The sequence below is a fragment of the Pocillopora verrucosa genome, chromosome 11 (assembly GCF_036669915.1).
Source record: "Pocillopora verrucosa isolate sample1 chromosome 11, ASM3666991v2, whole genome shotgun sequence".
In the NCBI taxonomy this organism is placed as follows: Eukaryota; Metazoa; Cnidaria; class Anthozoa; order Scleractinia; family Pocilloporidae; genus Pocillopora; species Pocillopora verrucosa.
This window is the reverse complement of record NC_089322.1, coordinates 17564380-17585315: the sequence shown is the minus strand read 5'-3', so window position 1 is coordinate 17585315 and position 20936 is coordinate 17564380. Positions and strand designations below refer to the sequence as shown.

At 36.2% G+C, this 20936-nt stretch overlaps 1 protein-coding gene across 1 annotated transcript; it reads left to right on the top strand.

Annotated features, from left to right (window-relative positions):
* The first annotated feature begins 202 nt into the window (after window positions 1–202).
* LOC131781475 (complex I assembly factor ACAD9, mitochondrial-like) lies at window positions 203–11133 on the top strand. The gene is made up of 20 exons (XM_059098136.2): window positions 203–453; window positions 1583–1679; window positions 1850–1951; window positions 2107–2210; window positions 2668–2768; window positions 3019–3097; window positions 3817–3888; window positions 4179–4281; window positions 4643–4716; window positions 5586–5661; window positions 5979–6049; window positions 6729–6845; window positions 7093–7150; window positions 7537–7607; window positions 7768–7847; window positions 8003–8129; window positions 8474–8551; window positions 8917–9045; window positions 9516–9588; window positions 10346–11133. The coding sequence occupies exons 1-20, from the start codon at window positions 316–318 to the stop codon at window positions 10438–10440; spliced, it is 1845 nt and encodes a 614-aa protein (XP_058954119.2). The 5' UTR covers window positions 203–315; the 3' UTR covers window positions 10441–11133.
* Window positions 11134–20936: the final 9803 nt, after the last annotated feature.

Genomic DNA, 20936 nt, shown 5'->3' with positions numbered 1-20936 from the left:
TAACAAATACTTTGTCATTTTAAGGCTGGGAACAAGTGAAATGATCCACCTTGAATTTTCTCCAAAATCTTCAAGTTTGCCTATCGAAATATTGACTCTCAACTACACTTTTGTCCGAAGAAGGGAAAGCGATTCCGACGAATCAACCCGGAACTTTAGTGCGCAGCCAGGCGGAGAAGGGAAAGACTGGGGCGGGTACAAAGGTTTTATCGAAGGCCGTTCAAGGTGACCAAAGAAGGGTATTTTAACGCGCTGAAATGACAACTTGAATATTTTTGATACAAAGTCACGATAGGAAAGGAAACTCTGGCAAGTATGATGTCGTTAAGAGCGGGGAGGCATGTTTTGAGTGCCTTTAAACCTGTAAACGTGTCATTACTCCGACGTCTTCTTCACACGTCGAAACCAACTTCAACTTTTGCCAAAGATCTGTTTCTGGGACGTTGTAATAAGGTAAAATATATAGTATGTGGTTTCATGAAGATCGTTTAATTCCTCAAGTGTTGTTTTGCTGTTGTAGATTGTAAAAGCACGCTATAGATCCAAGAAGAGACCTACATTTTGTCTCGGAAGAAACTGGTTAGATTGAGAAAAATCCTAAAATTATGTAATCGGCCGGCCCTTACTTTTCACAAATATCAACTGATTCCCACGAGATATTCCATAGATTTTCATGAATTTGAGAGAGATTCTGTATCAGCCTAGGGAAAAAAAAACAGGTTCCAAACAATGATTAAAAAAATTGAAGCAAAACTCTACTTGTTGATGTTCGTTGATTCGAGTCAGACATATACTCACGCAAGGATTTGACGTCACGAGAAAGTTCTTTCACGGTTGTTTCAAAGTCTTTGAATTGAATTGTTTTTATATGCCTGAGGTAACAAATTTTTATTTGCTTTTTTCTCTTTTTTTATGTTGAAGAAAACACATGTGGAAGACCTTTTACGATTGCATTGTTTTGTAAGAGGGAGGGATGGGTGGTAGGTGTGTTCGGGGGTGGAATGGGCTGGAGGAAATGAAGAGAAGGAAACGCATGGATGAATGAGTGAATGAAAGGAGAAATAAATCAATTAACCCTTTAACTCCCATGAGTGACCAAGACAGAATTTCTCCTTACAGTATCAATACAATATCAACCAGATAAGTGATGAGACTAAATAAAAATATCAATTTGGGATAATTACTTGATCCAATACTAACGGTAAATTCTCTGAACCAGCATTATAAGAATTGTATGGTTGATAGTAAGGAGAATTATAAATATGATCTGAGAGTTGAAGGGTTAAAGAATAGATGTAAGAAAAAAAAGTGATTGAATGAAACAAGTCTTAACCCTTTAACTCCCAAGATCTTATTGGTAATTCTCCTTACTGTCTGCCATACAGTTCTTGTGATGTTAGTTTTGAGAATTTAGTATTTGATCAACTTATAGTCCCCTTATTGATATTTTTCTTTATTCTCATCACTTGTCTGCCTGATATTGTATTGATATTGTAAGGAGAAATTCTGTCTTGTTCACTCATGGGAGTTAAAGGGTTAAGGCATTTGAGCTCATGATTACATTTTTTTGTTCTCTTTATAGGAGAAAGTTTTCCCATATCCAGATCCACTGAATGAAGAACAGCGAGAAACACTCAACATGCTTGTTGAGCCTGTTGAAAAGTATTTTGTAGAGAAAGGTAATTGTAGCAAAAAATAAGAGAATGGCTTGAATCAACTTTGAGTAAAGGTGGTCCAGTATTCAGATGCTTTGGGTCTTCCTTAAACTGAATTACATATCAATGGAGTATAGTATAGGGATTATTTTGTTGACTTGATAAATCACTGCTTATTTTTTATTTATTTACAGTTGATTCTGCTCATATTGACAAAACAGCTAAAATTCCTGAAGAAGTTATGGGAGGACTGAAAGAACTTGGTTTGTTTGGTCTTCTTATCCCTGAAGAGTATGGTAAGACTTTTTGTCATTATCATCTTAGTTAAATGATGTAGGTGAATACCAGCTGAATTTCGGCTGGTATTCCTCTGTTTGAGAATTTAGGTTGATGTGTTTCTCTCACATGTAGTTAAAATATTTTCTCTAAAAGTATTTTCAAATCCTTTCAGGTGGCCTTGGTCTTCTTAACACAAACTATGCCCGTGTTTGTGAAGCTTTCTCTGATGCAAGTATTGCTGTGACATTGATGGCACATCAGTCAATTGGTTTGAAGGTCAGTTGCTTTACTTGAGCACCCTTTCATTCTTAGGAAAGACCAAAGTATAATTTCTCTGTACAGGATCAATACACTATCAAACAGATATGTGATGAGAATTATGAAAAATCTCATCTCAGGGTAATATTTGACTAAATTCTTGCAACTGTAACACTTTGAGATGTGTATCCAGGCCGTGAGTGAGGAGAAAAACCTGTTGTGCTAACAAGTAGGAAGCTTGACTTTCTCTCAAGGAGTATATTAACTTAATGGATATGAGCAAGCTCAGTTAAAGGAAGCTGAGGAAATGGACTAGCAGAGCAAAGACCAAAGAATGATTTCTGCTTACAAGATCAATACATCAGCAAACAAACTTGTGATCAAGAATAATGCAAAAACCTCAACTCAGGGAAAATATGGACTAGCTGGTATCATCTAAAAATGTATTGATTTGTTTCTAATATTGATATGACAGGGAATTCTTCTTCTTGGGACTGAGGAGCAAAAGCAGAAATATTTACCGAGACTAGCTTCTGGTGAACACATGGCAGCATTTTGTCTCACAGAACCCTCAAGGTACATGAACAAAGCTCTCATTGCTCAGGTTTTTTTCAAACCTTTATTTTAAAGTGGGGTCCGCAGCTTAACTCCCTTGGCAGAAAATAATTTAAGTGGCACTTTGGTGTAGGAATGGTGCACTAGTAAATACCTAAATAAAGCTGTAAAATGTGTGTTAGACTCATGATTAGATTTTCAGAGGTAACTTTAGAGAAAGTGGACAATCCTGTTCTTTTGTAATAATTTATATATTATTTTTCCCATGTAGTGGAAGTGATGCAGCATCAATCCAGACCAAAGCAACTTTAAGTGAAGATGGCAAACACTTTCTTCTCAATGGTTCAAAGGTTTGTGATTTTTATAAGATCATTTAGAGGTGCCAAGTACGCCTTTCTGAATTTGACTTAACTGTAAAACTGCGACTCATAGCAACTAGCATCCAATTTTTCCTTGATAATATCACCCCTGAATCAGATACTAAAGGTCACAAGAATAAAAGAAATGATCATCGACTACAAAAGTTGTTGATTGTTAAACAAATTCTCCCATCCAGCACTTAAGGAAATGTATAGAGAACAGTATAGAGAATATGCATACTGGTGTTGGTGTGTTAAGATTAAACAAAGTTTTATTTATGGCTTGAGATACTGTTGGATTTAAACAATAAAATAAAAGCTTATTTAGGTTCCACTGAAAACATGTTCTTTTTCTTGTGCAACGCAGTGGCAAAATGCAGTAATATACTGGCATTTTTTGGGGTTTCTGAAAACACTTTTAACCAACTACCTGATGTTTCCTTTGCCTTTGCAGAGTTTTTCTGAGAAATATGGAAAAAACTAAAAATAATGTGGATCTCTTCCTATCTGACAGCACAACTAAGTAGCTTTCCATGTTTAGATGCTCTTAAAGTAAACATGCCGCTGGGCCTTTCAGACCTAGTTTTCACGTAGTTAGAGTCTAGATTGTTCTGGGCATTGGCCATTTATGAATACAGTGTATGATTCATGTGTATCATGAACTTCATAATTTTTTAATTTTTATTTTGCCTGTCCTTCTTAAATTCTAGATTTGGATCTCTAATGGAGGATGGGCTGATGTTATGACTGTGTTTGCAAGGACCACTCATACCAATGACAAGGTATAAATATTTTGTAACATATGATACCTTGCAGCTTTTGTACAGCATTTTGTCTCTTCCACTTCATCTCTTCTGACCATTAATATTAAGCATGGAAGCTTAGTGAAGAGTGGTGAGTCTTTAAATATCTGCAGCCTCCTTTCCTGAGTAAGATGCTGTTTATAAGGGAGATTTTAATCCACAGTCCAGCGCACTAAGTATTTTGCATCACATATGCAGCTTACAAATTTTAATTGTTCTAATTTCCCTAAGTATGTGCAATAACAGTCAATATATTTTGTAACATACAGGGAGAACAGCAAGACAAAATAACTGCTTTTATTGTGGAAAGGGCTTTTGGAGGTGTGACAAGTGGAAAACCAGAAGATAAACTTGGAATTAGAGGCTCAAATAGTAAGTCAACAAAAAGGTTTAGTAATAGCAATTAATATGATGAGCAAATTACAGTTAACTCTTTGACTCCCATGAGTGACCAAGACAAAATTTCTCCTTACAATATCAATACAAAATTAAGCAAACAAGTGATGAGAACAAAGAAAAATTATATTAATTAGGCGATTATCAGTTGATCCAATACAAAATTCTCCAAACTAACATTACAAGAACTATATGGCAGACAGTGAGGAGAATTACTAATGAGATCTTGGGAGTTAAAGGGTTAAAGTACTACCACCTGTTAGAGTACTGTTACAATTAATGTGAATCTTTCAGGCTAGATTTTCTAAAATATGAGTTTTATTCCATTTTTCTTTAGCATGTGAACTTCATTTTGACAACACTCCCATTCCTATTGAAAATGTTCTTGGAACTGTCGGTGGAGGATTTAAGGTAGAGTTATGAATCTTTTGTTTTGCGCATAATTTTAGAAAAACAAAATTGGAGTTTATCCTGCTTTTCTCATACTATGTGGAGGAAGAAGTGGCAGGAGTTACCTGCGTTAGTGCACTGGATTCTACACATGTAGGTTCAGATGTCCAGATTTGAGCACTGGTCAGGTGATTTTGTTGTGTGCTAATTAACCCTTTACACCCTAACATCAGTATTGATATTCTCTATACTCGACCCTACACCATTCCTTTAGTACTGGCAAGGAGAATTGGTTTAACAATCAGAGCTTGTTTGGTTGGCCATCATTTCTATTATTCTCATGATCTTAGTGAATGATTGAGCAGTCTTACTGTAAGGATAAGTTAGATTCTGGTCACTTGTAGGGTTTAAAAGGGCCAAGGCAAGACACTTAACATTCATGGTGCTAAATCTCTCCACTGTGTAGAAATTATAAATGAGTTCTGACAGATGATCAAACAAGGTTGACAAAATTTTTAGTGGAAAACCTTGCTGTAGATTGGCATCCCATCCAGGAGTTAGGGGGGGGAAAGGGATAGTTACTTCATGGTAAAGGATCTGGGATAAGCTTCAACTGGGTAGACGACTGGGCTTAAGAGCAGACTTGATCATTTTTTTGTTATTACTGTGGAAATAATCAATTTGCTGATGATCTTAGTGATGACATAATAATCAGGTGCTATAAAAGACATTATATACAACTTGCTAAAAACTCCTGCTTTTGGCAATATTGTAGTTCTAAGAACTAATTAGAATATACATTTGGTATAAAGTAAACAAAAAATACACCAATGATATTTATAGATATTGAAATAATATTATAAGATGGTCCATTTTTTGTTTCTGTGAAGGTTGCTATGAATGTCTTGAACAGTGGCAGGTTTGGTATTGGAGCATGTGCTGCAGGTGGACTGAGAGGGCTGATAGGTAATTTTAAACACTAGGGGCAGATTCAGGGGAAGGGTGTGGATCCCAACTCCACCCCCCTCCCCCTCTTGTCTATCTTCAGACTTGTGGTTCATTTTCCTACTGGCCTGAAGCAAAAGTTCTTCCAGCAACAGGGTTGGGTATCATTACTCAACTCAAAGTATTTTTAATTTACTTATCTTTTAAAAGGTTCTAATTAAAAAAAAAAAAAAAGGTTAAAAGTGTGTTTCAGAATTGAAGTTCAGGGCCCTCAACCTCATCAAAAACTCCCAAATTAACTGCCCCCCCCCCCCACATGGGATTTGTTTTGATTTCAGGTGCAGCTGCAGAACATGCCACAACAAGAAAACAATTCAACAGGACTTTGTCAGAATTTGGACAGATTCAGGTGTTTATAGAGATTCAATTATTGTAGCTCTGTGAAATCTTACTCCAACCCAAACTGGATTTCTGAAAGTCTCACCACTTGTATTCAACAATTAATTATTTATAAATTTTGCAAAAGCATGTAATGAAATAGTGTCTAATTGGACACCTGCACATTCAGTTTTAGTGCTTTGGTCCAGATCAATTGGTCATCCACTTTGATTTTATTTCTTAGGACTTAGAAATGCAAGTGTGTGAAGGAAATCAGTTATTTTTCTCTCTTTGCAATTTCAAAAGGGTGTCTAGAGTTTCCAAGAATACACAATTTTTAGTATAAGATAATAGGGGTTGAAGGTCTATTAGAGCAAGAGATTCCTTTATTATATATGGTTTTGTTAGGTTTTTGGACCTGATCTTATAGAACTTTCATTAGCATTCCAACTACTTTGAAATAACTCAATAAGAAAAACTTCCCATCAAGTTTTTCAGTCACAATTTGTGAACACAAAAATAAAAGACAGCTCAGTCAGGGAGCTCCAACATAAACTGCAAAAGCATTTTTTCATGTTTGATTTTTTCCAGCTTTCCTAACTAGTCAACTGTTCTTACTAACACAGAGTGAAGTAGATAAAAACCAATGCAGTCCCAGATTTCTTTTGTTGTATAACTGAAGGTTGTTCTTCATAAATTACTTTAATCAGGAAAAGTTTGCACGTATGGCGTTGAAACAATATACAATTGAATCCATGGCATACCTGACAACTGGGATGTTGGACAGTGGAGAGGAAGATGCGTCTGTGGAGGCTGCCATGTGCAAGGTTTGTTATAAACCCAGATTCAACAGAACCACAGTTTCTTTAGAAACTAACCCCCTTTGTTCATACTTAAGGGTTGTTGTTTAGGTTAGTCAGAGGGAAGTGAGCAGTGGTTACAGTGGTTACAGTGGTTTTCCTCTCATCTGATGATCATGACAAACAATCAGCTATATTCCCCCTGGGTCTGAACCATTTACATGTATATATCCAGGTATCTTTTTCACTCTTTTTTTGTCATCTCACTTTGCAGGTGTATGGTTCAGAGGGTCTCTGGACAGGGGTCAATGAAGCATTGCAGATCTTAGGAGGTACATATCGTATATTATAAAATAATTCAAATAGTACGCGCGCTCTGATTGGCCATAAAACCATTTTACATGAGCGTATGTAAACACGGTTTTCGTTCCTCTTTCATTAGTTATTTTATAAAAGAAATGTTACTCGATAAGCTGGAAACCACTCCGCTTCGCGTCGTGGTTTCCTACGCTTATCTCGTGTTCTCCCAACCTCCCGCGTGTTTTCATCAGGCTATGTAAACACGGAAACCATTTTACATTTCTTCATTAAGTGATTACGTGCAATTTTTACATAGTGTTGATATGATTAATAATGGTAATAGGAATGAGTGGTGTCCAATTTGGTCTGAGAGAGAATGGCTACTCATTCCCATGATGATCTTATTTTTTCCCCGCAGGCCTTGGGTATATGAAAGAATATCCCTATGAAAGAGTCATGAGGGACTCAAGAATCTTGTTGATATTTGAGGTTAGCAATATGTTATGGGTGAATTTTGAGACTCTCTGTAAAGAGGGTTTTTTTAGGGGAAGCATTTATTTTCGTTTTTATTGGTGAATGTTTGTTTATAAAACCGGACACCTCCCACTGAAAATCTTACCTGCCTTTCCATTTTTCTTATGTTTAACAGGGAACAAACGAAATCCTCCGAATGTACATAGCTCTTGCAGGAATGCAGCATGCTGGAAAACACTTGCAAGAAGTATTAAAGTGAGTTGTTACCTAAGGAACGTTAAGTGACCGTACATTGATCATTGTATTGATATTGTAAGGATAAATTATTTCTTGGTCGCTCTTGGGAGGTAAAGGGTAAAGGAATTTTCCCTTAGTTGTGCTCCTAACTATCATTTTGACTGTTTTACCAGATACCTAAAGAACCCTTTTGGAAACGTTGAATTCATGACGGACTTCTTGAAAAAGAGAGCTCTCTATGCCTTAGGACTAAAAGGAAACCTGCAGGGAATTGCCAATGTTTCACACCCACAATTGGCGGTAAGGCACAGATATTTTTTGTATTCGAGATAAGTGGAAGTGCAGTGACTAAACCAACGACAGACTCTATGTGAGCAGGTCTAGTGTTCTTGAAAACTTGAGCGCGCAGGTAGATTATAGTGGCGAAAGTAATCGGCGTTCACCATTAGACAACGGACCCAGTGGCTCTCTTTTTTGCAGCAGGATGGTAGAAGATATTTTTTAAGGGGGAGGAAGGTTTGTTTCTTTTTTCAAATGCCTAAACTTACTTGACGCTGCGTTTAGATGTTATCACTATTTGTAGTTGCTGAATTTTCTTTTTTGAATTTTCAGTGATACGTCATATTTTATTCTACTTTTTACAGGACAGCGTCAAAAAATTGGAGGAGAATATCGCTGACTTTGGAAGGATATCTGAAAACTTGCTTTCCAAATTTGGAAAGGTAATTTATATTAGGAAGAAGGTTAATCTCTCTACCCTATCATCACGATTATTGTCAATTTGTACAAAATGATTGCGCGCGCGTAACACTTAAAGTAAACCAATCATAACTCAAATCGATAAAGCGCGCGAGAAATCAAGTAAGTCAGGTGAAGGTCCGCTTCTGATTGGTTCTTTCGACTAAATCCATCAGTGCTTCCTAAAGCCATATTTTTTCATATTTTGTGACCGCATAATTTTCAAGTAAGATTTCTACATTCAGCGTACTTTCTTTAAAGATTCGCAGACTTGTTGAACACCAAGTTTCCCTTAATAATTTTTTTTCGGTTAACGGCACCTTGTTTGTTTATTTATTATATTTTTTAGAATATCATCGAGGAGCAATTTCTGCTGAAAAGAATGGCAGATGTAGCCATTAACTTGTATGGTATGACGGCTGTAATTTCCAGGGCAACTAGGTCTATCAACCGGGGCTCACCGAGCGCCAGTCACGAGGTACATAGCAGTTGTGCATTTATGTTGGACGGACAGAATTCTTACCGTCTAACGGACTGACTGACTAGCGGACTTACTACGTTTGATTGATCAGACTCTTTGATTGACTGACAGACAGACCCTTTGACTGACTGAATGACTGACTGACTTACCTACTGTCCGATCAATCGACCACCGACCGACTGACCAAACGCTCGTGTTACTAACTTACTGAATAAATTAAAGGCTGGCTTACTGATTGTGTGTGTGTGACAAACTGAGTGTTCAAATCCCTGTTTCCTCGACTGCATCAGTGTCTGTCCATTAAACTAACTGACTGACTGACTGACTTATATTACCCATTGACCGACTAATCGAGATCCCAGCTGGCTGAAAGACACAACCACCATCTTATTCAACGACTGCCTGTGCCTTGCAATGAAACGTAGTACCATGTTTAACTTCATGCCTTGTGTGTATTCCTCCGGCAGGCACTTCTCGTAGATACAATATGCAAAGAAAAATATCATGCCAACAACACTCTCCTCAAAGAAGTCAAATCAGGTGAGAAAGAGAATCTATATTTAAACTTTGGAAGACACACGACACTAATTTATATGTAGCGGATAAATTAGCGTAATCTTCATAAATTTTCTTGACAGAAATTACGGACAAATGTCATTATTACATGCCAGGGTTAATGTTGGGTTAGGGGAGGGGTAGGTGTGTAGTTGTTCAGATACTGACATCGATCCTAAATTACCATCGATCGAAGGAAGCCTCAATTGACAATTCTCCTTGGTAACTGTCCTTGAAACGCGCCCAATCTCAGTAATTCTCAGATGAAAGCAAAACAGCAAAGAAGGGAGAAGATAGTTGACCAAATGTAGCGAAGATGGTCGAAAAAGGAGATCATTCACACGGACTGAAAGCCAGGAAACTGAAAAAATTTAAGAGCACTTTTATGAGACGCCTAAAAAACCTAACGTGATATAGCAACTCAACTGATTGCCAAAAAGTGTCATTCTTCCTGCGCAAAGAATTCTTAAATTCGAGCCTTTTTTTGGTCACGGGACATTTATTTCTTTGTTTCTCGATGGAGAATGAAAGAGTCGTTGATCACGCGAGAATCAAAGTTATCCAAGGTTCCCGAACAAGATTCGAAAACAACCAACGATAGTGCAACGTCGCCGTTGCAAATATTCGCAGAGATTTTCGGAAATCCTGAGGACTTTCCAACGATTGCCGACAATCACCCGAAGTATTGATCGCATTTATATATCAAGATTTATTTGAACTCTCTTCCCTTTTAATCTTGCAGGCACGAAGAGTAATGGAGACGAACAACTTAAGAAGATTGCCGAGGAAATTTTCAATAGTGGTGGTACTGTGACACCACATGCTCTAACTGTCTGAAGACCCTATAATTTATCCGAGATGTAAATAATTATGTAAATAAATTAAATGAAAGTTTTAAACTGGAACGAAGATAAACTCGAAGACAAACGAAAGAGACCCATTGCAGGCCTATGAAAATAAATTCGAACTCGAGGGCACAGTAATAAGAAATGATCATCATTTCACTAAGGTATAAATTTCTTTTCGTTGGCCCTGCTGCCGAGCTAATATTTTTCAGGTATGATGGAGAACTCTTTGTCAATGAATTTAATGTTATTTCTGCTCCCTTAAAATACTTTTTTACATGATAACCCTTAAACTCCCAAGATCTGATTGTTAATTCTCCTCTCTAGCTGCTACACATTTCCTTGTGAATGAGTTTCGAGAATTTGGAGGTAGATCAATATTACAACTTGTACCTGATAAGTTTGAGTTTTCTCATTACCTGTTTACAGGATAATGTATGGATACTGTGCGGAGAAGTTACGTGTTAATCACTTCTGGGAGACAAAGGGTTAAGGTGTCACAGGCAAGAAATTAACGTTATGTTAAATTTTACAGCAATCGACCACGTTTTAAATTGTTTTAATTCTGCTGAGCTCTATTTTTACTTTCAGAACTTATTTTTTTTTTGTTACCAACTCTTACTATTCTTAACAACTTTACTGCATGCTATGTTCATGCAAGATAACATGAGCAATCGAAATAAAGTTGCAGACTTACTTATCGTACAGTTACCTGAATATCTCTATTATTTGAAATTAATTAATGGATTGGTGTAGATATGTATATTTGGAGAAATATTTGTCCCACATGAGAAACCATCTTTTACCTTCTTTTCCAAATAACTGAAAAACTATACCACCGCCCTACGGGAATGAGTGCACGCTCCCTTCCTGTTGTCGTGTTTTCGGAGAGGACTGGACTCGAGAGAGCGGTTTGCTAACTTTTTACCCCTTAAGATCAGTACGCGTATTCTCCTTATCGTTCTCAACACATTCCCTATGACACCGAGAAGAAGAATTTGTTGAAAAATCAGAAGCTTCCTTAGCTGGTGATCATTTCCTCTATTTTCATGACTATCATCTTTGATTCAGGGATAATACTGTAAGGAGAACTTAATTAGGTGCCAGTCACTCCAGGGGGTTAACCCTTTAACTCCCAGATCACATTTGTAATTCTCCTTAATATCGACCATACAATTCTTATAATGTTAGTTCAGAGAATTTAGTGTTGAATCAACTAATTATCCCCAAATTGATGTTTTCCTTTGTTCTCGTCACTTATCTGGTTGATATTGTATTGATATTGTAAGGAGAAATTCTGTCTTGGTCACTCATGGGAGTTAAAGGGTCAAAAGATAAACCCTTCCAAATGCACCTCCTATCTGTCTCCTAAGCATCTTTTCATGTTCTTCCTCTCACGTTACAGTATCATTTATTGAGTGATTGTTCATTCAGAAACCTCCCACTTTTCCTCACTCCACAACTTAAGTAAACATATTTTTACCACTATAATTTCTAACCCAGGCGTTCAGTTAGTAAAAAAAGACCGAATTAGTAAACGGCGCGATGGAAGCGGCAGAGTGAAAAATCGAGGGAGACTGAAGTCGGGTCTTAAGAGCCACGCCTCTTTCTCTAGCGCGACCCGACACCAGCCCCCCTCCATAACCCCTGCTTTCTGGGGATCGGTTTTTCCTCTTCCCCTAGCCCCCATTCGAATCAAATTCCATTAAGATATAAAATTTGTTTGTTAGTGATAAAAAAGGTAATCAGAAATCAAAAACGAATCGTCTCTTAGTCAAAGGTACTTCAGGACCCCTCCTAAGCCCCCTGGTGTAAAACTCTAATTCATTTACGTTTTACGGTTCTTTGCGGTTTGAACTGTTTCACTTGTAAAATCATTTCACGCGCGAGAGGAAACCCTATTACCCTCGCGTGTGCCTCACCTTTCGCGTTCGCGTCGCGCTTGTTTTCGCCTGCCTGAAAAATGCAACAAAAATTTCGCCTGCTCTAGAAGCAAGCTGGATCTGATATCATTGCACTGGGATCCTATCAAAATTGCAGTGCACTCTCTCTCACGAGATTCGAGATCTTAAATTACCATTTTGTTCAATCTATTTTTATTTTTCGCTTCTGAGTACTGAATCTAAATGCGCTTTACGGCCGGAAACGCCATCAGGAAGTATTAAATGTGTTTCTTCCTCTCTGCTCTGTATAGTGGCAGCATCCTGTATTCACTAGCTTTACATTTTCCTACAAGAATATCAGCGCATATTTTTTTTGCGTTCTTTTTACGTTCCCTGCTTAAAAAAATACAAGGTTCATTTGGTGCATTTTGCGTTCCTTGAATCTTGCCTTTCTGCATCATAACAGAAAAACGATGCGTTAGTTTTACTATGTTTTCCCTCCAAGGTTTCTCTTTGGTTTTGTTCATTTATTGATGCAATATCTAAATAAAGCTGGTTAAAGAATGATTTCAATAATGCAAATATTGTTTATTCTTGTTTTCTTAGTTCACAGGGGAATTCATCGCACACAATGCCCTTTTCTGTTCCTGATTCTTGATTAGTCAGCTAAGCGTGCATGCAGAACTCTGCGCCAAATCTCTGACGTATTAACCGCTCATTGGCTGGATTTATTAATCCATATTCATCCCAAATCGAAGATTTTTTGGCAAACCACGCTTTTCTTCGAGGAGTGAAGATGCGTCTTATCTCATAACGTAGAAAAATTAAAGATGCACTTTGGAGGAAGACAATTGACCTGCAAAGAGAAGCATCGGAGAGCAGTGTTATGTTACTACTGCACAAGGTGAGCATTCGTTTGGAGGATATTGCCTTCAACTCCTTCAGAAAACAGAGCAAGTCCCAGCATTTTGCTAAAACGAGTGAACACGTGTCAGTTGTTTGCTCCGAGCTGCTCTTCATGGACACGAAATTAGACTTGGTAAAGGTGTCGGTCTCCGTAGAAGCAAAATCATTGATTGGAGAAAACATTTGCTTAAATTCATAGTTACCCTGCGGCCGAACACTGGTTTTGAAATGCTTTATAAGAAAGGAATGAAATTTTGTAGTTTCGCGACACGTGGATTTGTCAAGTCTGTCTTCAAATCCCTTTCTCAAGGAATTGTACGGAACTTTACAAAGAAAAATGAGTACAACACCTATTACTTAACTCTCCAGATCATATGTTGTGTTCAACAGTTCCTGATCATATCGCTTCATTCCTATTTACAGGAAGAGAAATGTTGTGAGGAATATAGAAGAATAAAGAATCTGGCCAAGAGGGGACACTGGAATCGCTGGACATAAAAAGAGGACACTGCAAAGATAAGAACTTTATTATTGTAGAACAGTAGCAGAAATGGTGGCCTTCTAGAAATCTTCAGTACTGTTGCAAGATATTTCTCTTTCGCCGAATGTCTTTTGAGCTATCTTAGAGGAGATGCCTGCAATAGAACCAGTTACTCGGTTAGCGAATAGTTTTCGACCGGCCACCATTTTTGGAGTAGTTTTGTCATGATACATATTGTTAAGCAGATCTTGAGCGATCAGTGATTCATTTTAGAGCACTAGCCCTAATTTGAGCACATATATCACAAAAATTCGCTTCATCGCTTTGACAAAAGTAACAATTTGACACCGATACAAACTTGGCCACAAGACGGTGACTATGAAAATGGTGATTCCGTGAAATTGATCACTCGATTTTCTTTGCTTAACAGTTGGTATCACTGCTACATCTCACTTGATGTCGCAAGAAGGTGATATTTGATAAGGTGGCACTGTAAACAAAAGGCTTCAGACCAAAACTAATAAATAAAAAAATTCACAGCTTGAGATTAGCGGAATTAATCACAACATTAAATAGTAATGGGTTTACCCTGAACACTCATCAACATGACAACATCTGCTATTCCTGTACAAACTCGACTTCATCACATTACATGACCAGACAGAACAATCTAAAGTTACCGACAAATGGAAACTATTCAGTTGGATGACTGAAATATATTACTTGAGGTTAACAGCCGAAAAAGATCACAGATAATTTTACGACTCAAACTTTAATAATCGACCGAGAAACTAAATCATTCACCTAACTTTGACGATGACTTTTGCTTAATTTGCCAAACATCAGTCGCTGACTACGACAATAATCCTTTTTACTTGAGACAAACCTTACCCTGACGATCATACAAAACGATGGGTTAAAATGCTTCACAGAGGCAACGGAAAACGTCAGAAAATAGTTTGAAAAAAGAAATCGATTTCATTAATAATAAAAGTTTCATTCTCGATATGAACCAAAAGAAAACTCCAACTTTTGCTCACCAACAAAGTCTTTGTTTGTCATAATTTAGAGAAAAAACCAGCCCAGTGCCATCTTAATTCTTAAATACTCATCTTTGTCCCATCAAATGAGTTTAGTTTTATCTTTAGCTTGGTAGCTCTTTGTTTTAAACTCCAATGCCTGGTCAAAAGATCTTTCAAATGGCGTTCGCTTTGAAATGTATCATAATGCAAACCAGCTGCGAACAAAGTAACATTTAGATTTTCTTGTTTCGAAGATTTTTTGTTTGAAATTAGCATGGATACCTGGAACGCTGCGTAAATGATTGAAAAATATCTAACAAAATCAACAAAAAATAAAAGGTTCTTCTACTGATAAAGAATGACAAAGACCATTGCCGAAATGAACCTGTATAAGAGCAACGTTGCCTCAGTTCTCCTTCAAAAAAATTGACGAAACATTCTGATGGGTCTTTTTTGCCCACGAGCACAAATTTTTCACAAAGAAATATAGATTTTCATCTTAGTAATGCCTCCTCGTAAGAGTGTCTGACTTGACCTTTATGAAGATGATAAACGGTTTCACAAATCATAAAATAAAAAACAAAGTGGACGAGCAACAATTGAAAGAGGCAAGCTAATTTGGTGAGAACAATGAAACAAAACTATTACCAAACGTTCGTTGTGAAAAAGCGTCAGTGTGTTTAGTCAAAAGAATTTCCAACGATAGTAAGATCTTGTGAGAATTTGGCCTGTTGTAACCTTTTTAAACTCGAATATAAACATCACAATTAATGTTGCAGACGTAGTAACTTGTCGATTCACTGGTGCTTTCATTTGATCCAGAATTATTACAGCTAAATAAGGAACAAAACCCTTTGACATAATGCTCGGGCAAAATTCTAACGTTGCCTTTGAATAATTGTGCGACGGTAAATTTCGGGAGAATTCCCCTTGACAACGACGAATAAGAAAATTTTCGAAATCATGTCGAGCAATTAAGTATTGGCTCAAAGTGGACTTAAAATTTTGGCAAAGAAGACTTATTAATTCGGCAAGAAAACATGAAAAGCAGATGGGTTATTCATCAAATAGGTTACTTTTGTGTCGCTTTGTTAAAAACGTTTGTATATTTATAACGGAAAACAAAGAAATTGGAATTTCAAGCCAGAGAGTTCGTTCATCTTATCACAACACCTGAGATGCATAGTAATTATATCGAAAGTCTGTTGAGTCAATTGAGTTATATTGTGAATTTAAATTCATGTAGAAATTCTTGTTTTTTTGCTGGTTTATCTACCGTTTCATTCAATCGACAAATTAGGTTGCACTCGTGAAGAGCAAATACATTTTGATCTTTGGAACAGGCATTAGATTTTAAAATGATATTGTAGCTACTTTATTTGTACCTTAAGTAAAAAGAACTTTAGTGCTGTCAGTCGGTGTAACACAGGAATGTAAAAGAAAGGTGCCCATAAAATTTTGTGGTTTTGATCTTTAAATTCAATTTGTTCGAGGAATTAGGTGAAGAGAATTTGGAACCTAAATGTAAAGACCAACAACTGATCATTTATTTCCCAAAATGTCTTCAAGAACGAATTTTCAAAAAATTGGAGCTTAATTGTTTTATGTCTTAGCTCTTGAAGCTCAAGTCGAATTAAAAGAACATCGAAAGTAAATTGTGAAAAGCTTCTGCTGCTAAAATCAAATTCAAGCTGTATGCTCCAATAATTTGTCATCTTATGGATCAAAAAGTTTTTACAGTTCAGTTTAAATCTTTATAACGTTTGAACTCAGAGAAGAAATTTTCAATTTCGTTTAGTATTTAATATCAGGCATGATTATTTCACTACGAAAATTTATTTCAAAATCCTGAATGAATTGTTTCGGTGCTTTTCCGTCTTGCGTCCTGTGTTACATTGAAAACTGACTGCATCTAAGATCTTTTATTCTGAAAAAGTAACATGGCAAGCTGCGGGCTAAATAATTATTCGGATTTAAATACCTGCAGATTGGAAACAAATGGAAAAATGATTAAAAATTTGGACGAAAAATTTTTATTTTCTGATTGAATTGAACTATCCACAGCTTGTCATGGTGCTCTAACGTTAAAACTTTTTTCTAAGTTCATCTCGTGCAAAGAATCGAAAACGTAAAACTCCAGCGTTTAGAACAGCCCTAAGAAAAAAAAAAAACAGGTTTTAGAGAAATTGGCATTGAGATTCAATTTTTTGCACGAGATGCTGTTTAAATAGTTTTTGGCGGGAAATCTTAAAGTAAACTTTGTTCAAATTTTTGACGAAAAAGTTGCCAGGGGAAATTCTGTGCAAATTTGTCCAAATTTTCCCGCCAAAAGTCTTAGTATATATTTAAAAAATTACTGAAAATTACTAATCTAATTAACTTGTATTTTAAAGAAAATTGGAACAAATAAAATGATTTATCAAACGAAACACAAGTTGTTTATTGAGTGTTTACAGTTCTAACACATGAAAACAACAAATTGAAAATAAGATATAAACACAATATGTTAAAAAAAAAAATCGGCGCATGCGTATTTTTGAGCACCGTATTTTTCTAAGTCTTTTGGCGGGAAAATTTGCCACATCTGAACAGATGTTACTTACAGAATGAACAAACAAAAATGACGCATGCGTAATTACAGCGCCCGTATTTTTCAAAGTTTTTTGGCGGGCAAGTTGAAAATGTTTAAACTGCCCATAACACGAGTCGAGCCGACAAAAAAACCTTCCAAATAGTCCACGAGATAACATTTGCTTACGTTTGGCTTTAAGTCTGCGATTTTGGTAAATAAATCCCAGCTTCGACTTGATACAATCTTGATAGCAATTCCCTTCGTCTGGATGGTAACTCTGATTAAATCTTTTCTTGTCCAGTCTTCTGTTTCATTCGCGATTGAAGCATCAGTAATATTCCCAAGAAGTCTACAAAAAAATGAAAATAAACTATAAATCAATAGCTGAATAGATCTGGAATTTTGAATCTTGCTTTTTAAGCGAAATGATTGAGGGTGGTTCACTCGCAAAGACACCATCTTTAAACGTACTTAGTTATGTTAGACGAATATAATTCAGTATTTAAATTCTCTTTTGTCGTAACGCCCATTAACCCTTTCACTTCCAATATCCCATTTAGTAATTCTCATTACTGTCTGTTCTACAATTGTCATGACGTTGTCCATCGCTCTGACGAAGGGCTAACGCTCGAAACGTCAGCCTTTAAACTCTTTACGTTTTCAACTCAGTTGATAAGACTAAATTACCCAGTCATGAGGTTAGTTTGATATTGAATCAAACTCTTATCCCCTGGTTGATATTTTTCTTTATTCTTATCACGTCTAATTAATATTGTTTCGATATTGTAAGGAGAAATTCTTTCTTGATCGCGAGTTAAAGGGTTTAATAGAAATGTAAACGATAACGTGAACGAAGAATGGATTTACAGAGAAACTCAACACTACTTCTGATGATCTTTCTCATATGTTGTCGGAAAGGAATTTAAGTTCCGCTTATGTCTGCTCCTGCCAAACTTTTTAAATCATTAAATCATTAAATCAAGTTCCCTGGAGATTTGGATAAAGGTCGCAGGAAGCAGTTTACAGTTTCTTTGCTTTGGTGAATACGTATTACCAGAAAAAGAAATGGTAATTAACAATTTATATAAAACGTCTATACCCTTATGGATAAACATTTTCCTTCGACTACGATTTTTAACGACGTTTTTCAGGATAGGAAATCTTCAACGCAGCCAATTTTACAAACGTAACAAAGGTGTGGTAAACAGTTAATTAAATGTAATCACAAGCTCGAAATATCTTTTCATAGTAAACAGTAACACCACGAAAATACTCAAAGTTTGGACACAAAAAAAAGTCTAAATGGTGATTCAATTCAGTTCAATCATAGTGTCTCAGCGCATGCTCAATGTATTGTTCGCAAGTTAAATTTCTTGCGGGCTCATGATAACACTAAGCGGATTCCACAACAGGAAAGTAGAAAGATGGAAAGATCGAAATATATTTATAAAAGATCAAAGCCGAATTCCCAAATCAACTGATGCACTGAAATGCAACCGTCAATTGTTCTAGCTGGAAAAATTACTACTATTTCATTTTTAGCTTAACAACCTTCGCGTTTTATTGAAACTTTATCAATAATCTACCCGAGATTACAGATGAAATCTGCGAAAAATTTGAAAAAATAACAACTTTTTTTTGGCATGGCCTTTGAATTTTGGTTTTAAAAACAAACAATCTTTTTCCGTGAGATCGTCAAGAGCTAAAAAATGAATTTTTTTAATTTTTTGTTTGTTTTTTTTTTGTTTTTTTTACAACTTAACAATTAAAAAAGACTCCGAGATGAGTGAAAATACAAGAAGTTTTGAAAAAAAATCAGGGCATCATTCTTATCGGAGAGGTAATAACAAGTTCTAGTGACAAAACTGGAAAATTCTAGGCTTCAAACGTATCAAATTTGGTTTAACCCTAAAATGCCCAGGTATCTAAAAATCAGAATCCAAGGATTTAAATAAATGATTTAAATAGAAAAAAACCTTCTTTAGAATAAGATGAGAAATTCGTAAAAAATTCCAAAAAATTTAACGTTTTAAGTATATTCTCTGAGCCTCAAAAAACCAAAACATTTTAAAATTGTGCTTTAATTGCGATATTTTGAATGAATGAAATTTTAATTTTAAAACAAAAAATAGTCAGATCTATATACTTATCAGATATTTCAGTTACTGACTGTTGGAGCATACTCTTAATTTTATTCAACTCCTCAGGAGATAGGACATTCATCAAAAGGCTCAAAGTTATTCTCCTTGAATTGAGTAAAACAGTTCCTTATCTGTATCAGGTACAAATTTGTTATCATTCAAACGCCTTAAAAATTTCCATGCCCATTCACTCTCACTCTCTTCAAATTCAAAAGCTAGCTGATTTGTTGCTATGGTAACTATGTACGTCAAATAGTCGGCCACAACATGCACGATAATGTCAAGACATTCTTTCATCTCGTCTAAAATGTTAGTAATGATCTCCCAAACCAACAGAGTAGTAAACTAATGAAAACCACCTCAATAGAGAAATTCCTGTCACTTTGCATCGGGCTTTTTAAGAATTTCGCATATTAGTTAAATCCAGAGTTGTAGTAATAATTAATTCATTTAAAAAAACCAAATTAACTCACCTTAATAGAGGGCATCCTGATTTTTTTTTTCCTCCCTTGAATTTCTTGAATTCGAGACATTCCCATTCCAAGCTTGATAAGAGAGAAAATAAATCTTATAAATCCAGGAATACATATTTTTGGTTGATTACTTTCTGTGACACATAATATCATGGGGTAACTAGCATCTTCATCCCACCCCCACCCCCCTCCCGTACTATCACTCCTGAATCAAACATCAGGTCGCGAGAATGAGCGAAATGATCGCCAACCGGAGAAGCTGTGATTGTAAGACAAATTCTTCTTGTCAGGACCATAGGGAATGTATAGAGAACAGTATGGTGAATATCTACATTGATATAAGTGTGCAAAGGGTTTAGTGTTTTAACAGATCTCTCTATAAGAGGTCACTTGTACTTAGTTCAAATCTAAGATGGAGAACCCCCGTAAGATTGGGTTTTCTTTCCCAAGACTGGCAACATACTGACCCAATGAGGGTTTGAAGCCAGACCTCTCGATCTGAGGCCTGGGCCGAGATATCTAGGGTAGTAATAAAGATTTTGATTGATCAAGACGTTCTTATAATCACTTCTTACTTCGGTGGCAGATGGGGTTAGGACCGAAAAAAGAACAAGTAAAACGACTTCAACGTTTAAAATACCATCAGGATAAACAACTGTATATTGTATTTAAATAACTACAGAGACGAAAGCAGATAAACATGGTAAATAGGAGATAAAATTACTAAGAGGAAAAAGTTGTCGTTGCTGCCCTCAGTGGTTCAATAAGAATGTAATGACGTCATGTAATGGCGGCTGGCTGACATTGAGGACTGTTCTTGTACTTTCTTGTGTGTAGCATGCTCTATCTTTTAACATTCAATTCTGCAATTTTTTCGGGGGCAACAACGATAAACATAAACAATGTATTTCTATCTCAAATGTTTTTATACGAAGGTTGTTTACCTTGAAAACATCGAGGCAAAATGACATTCATTGATCCTCGACGCTGAGCTTAAACCATTTGGTTCT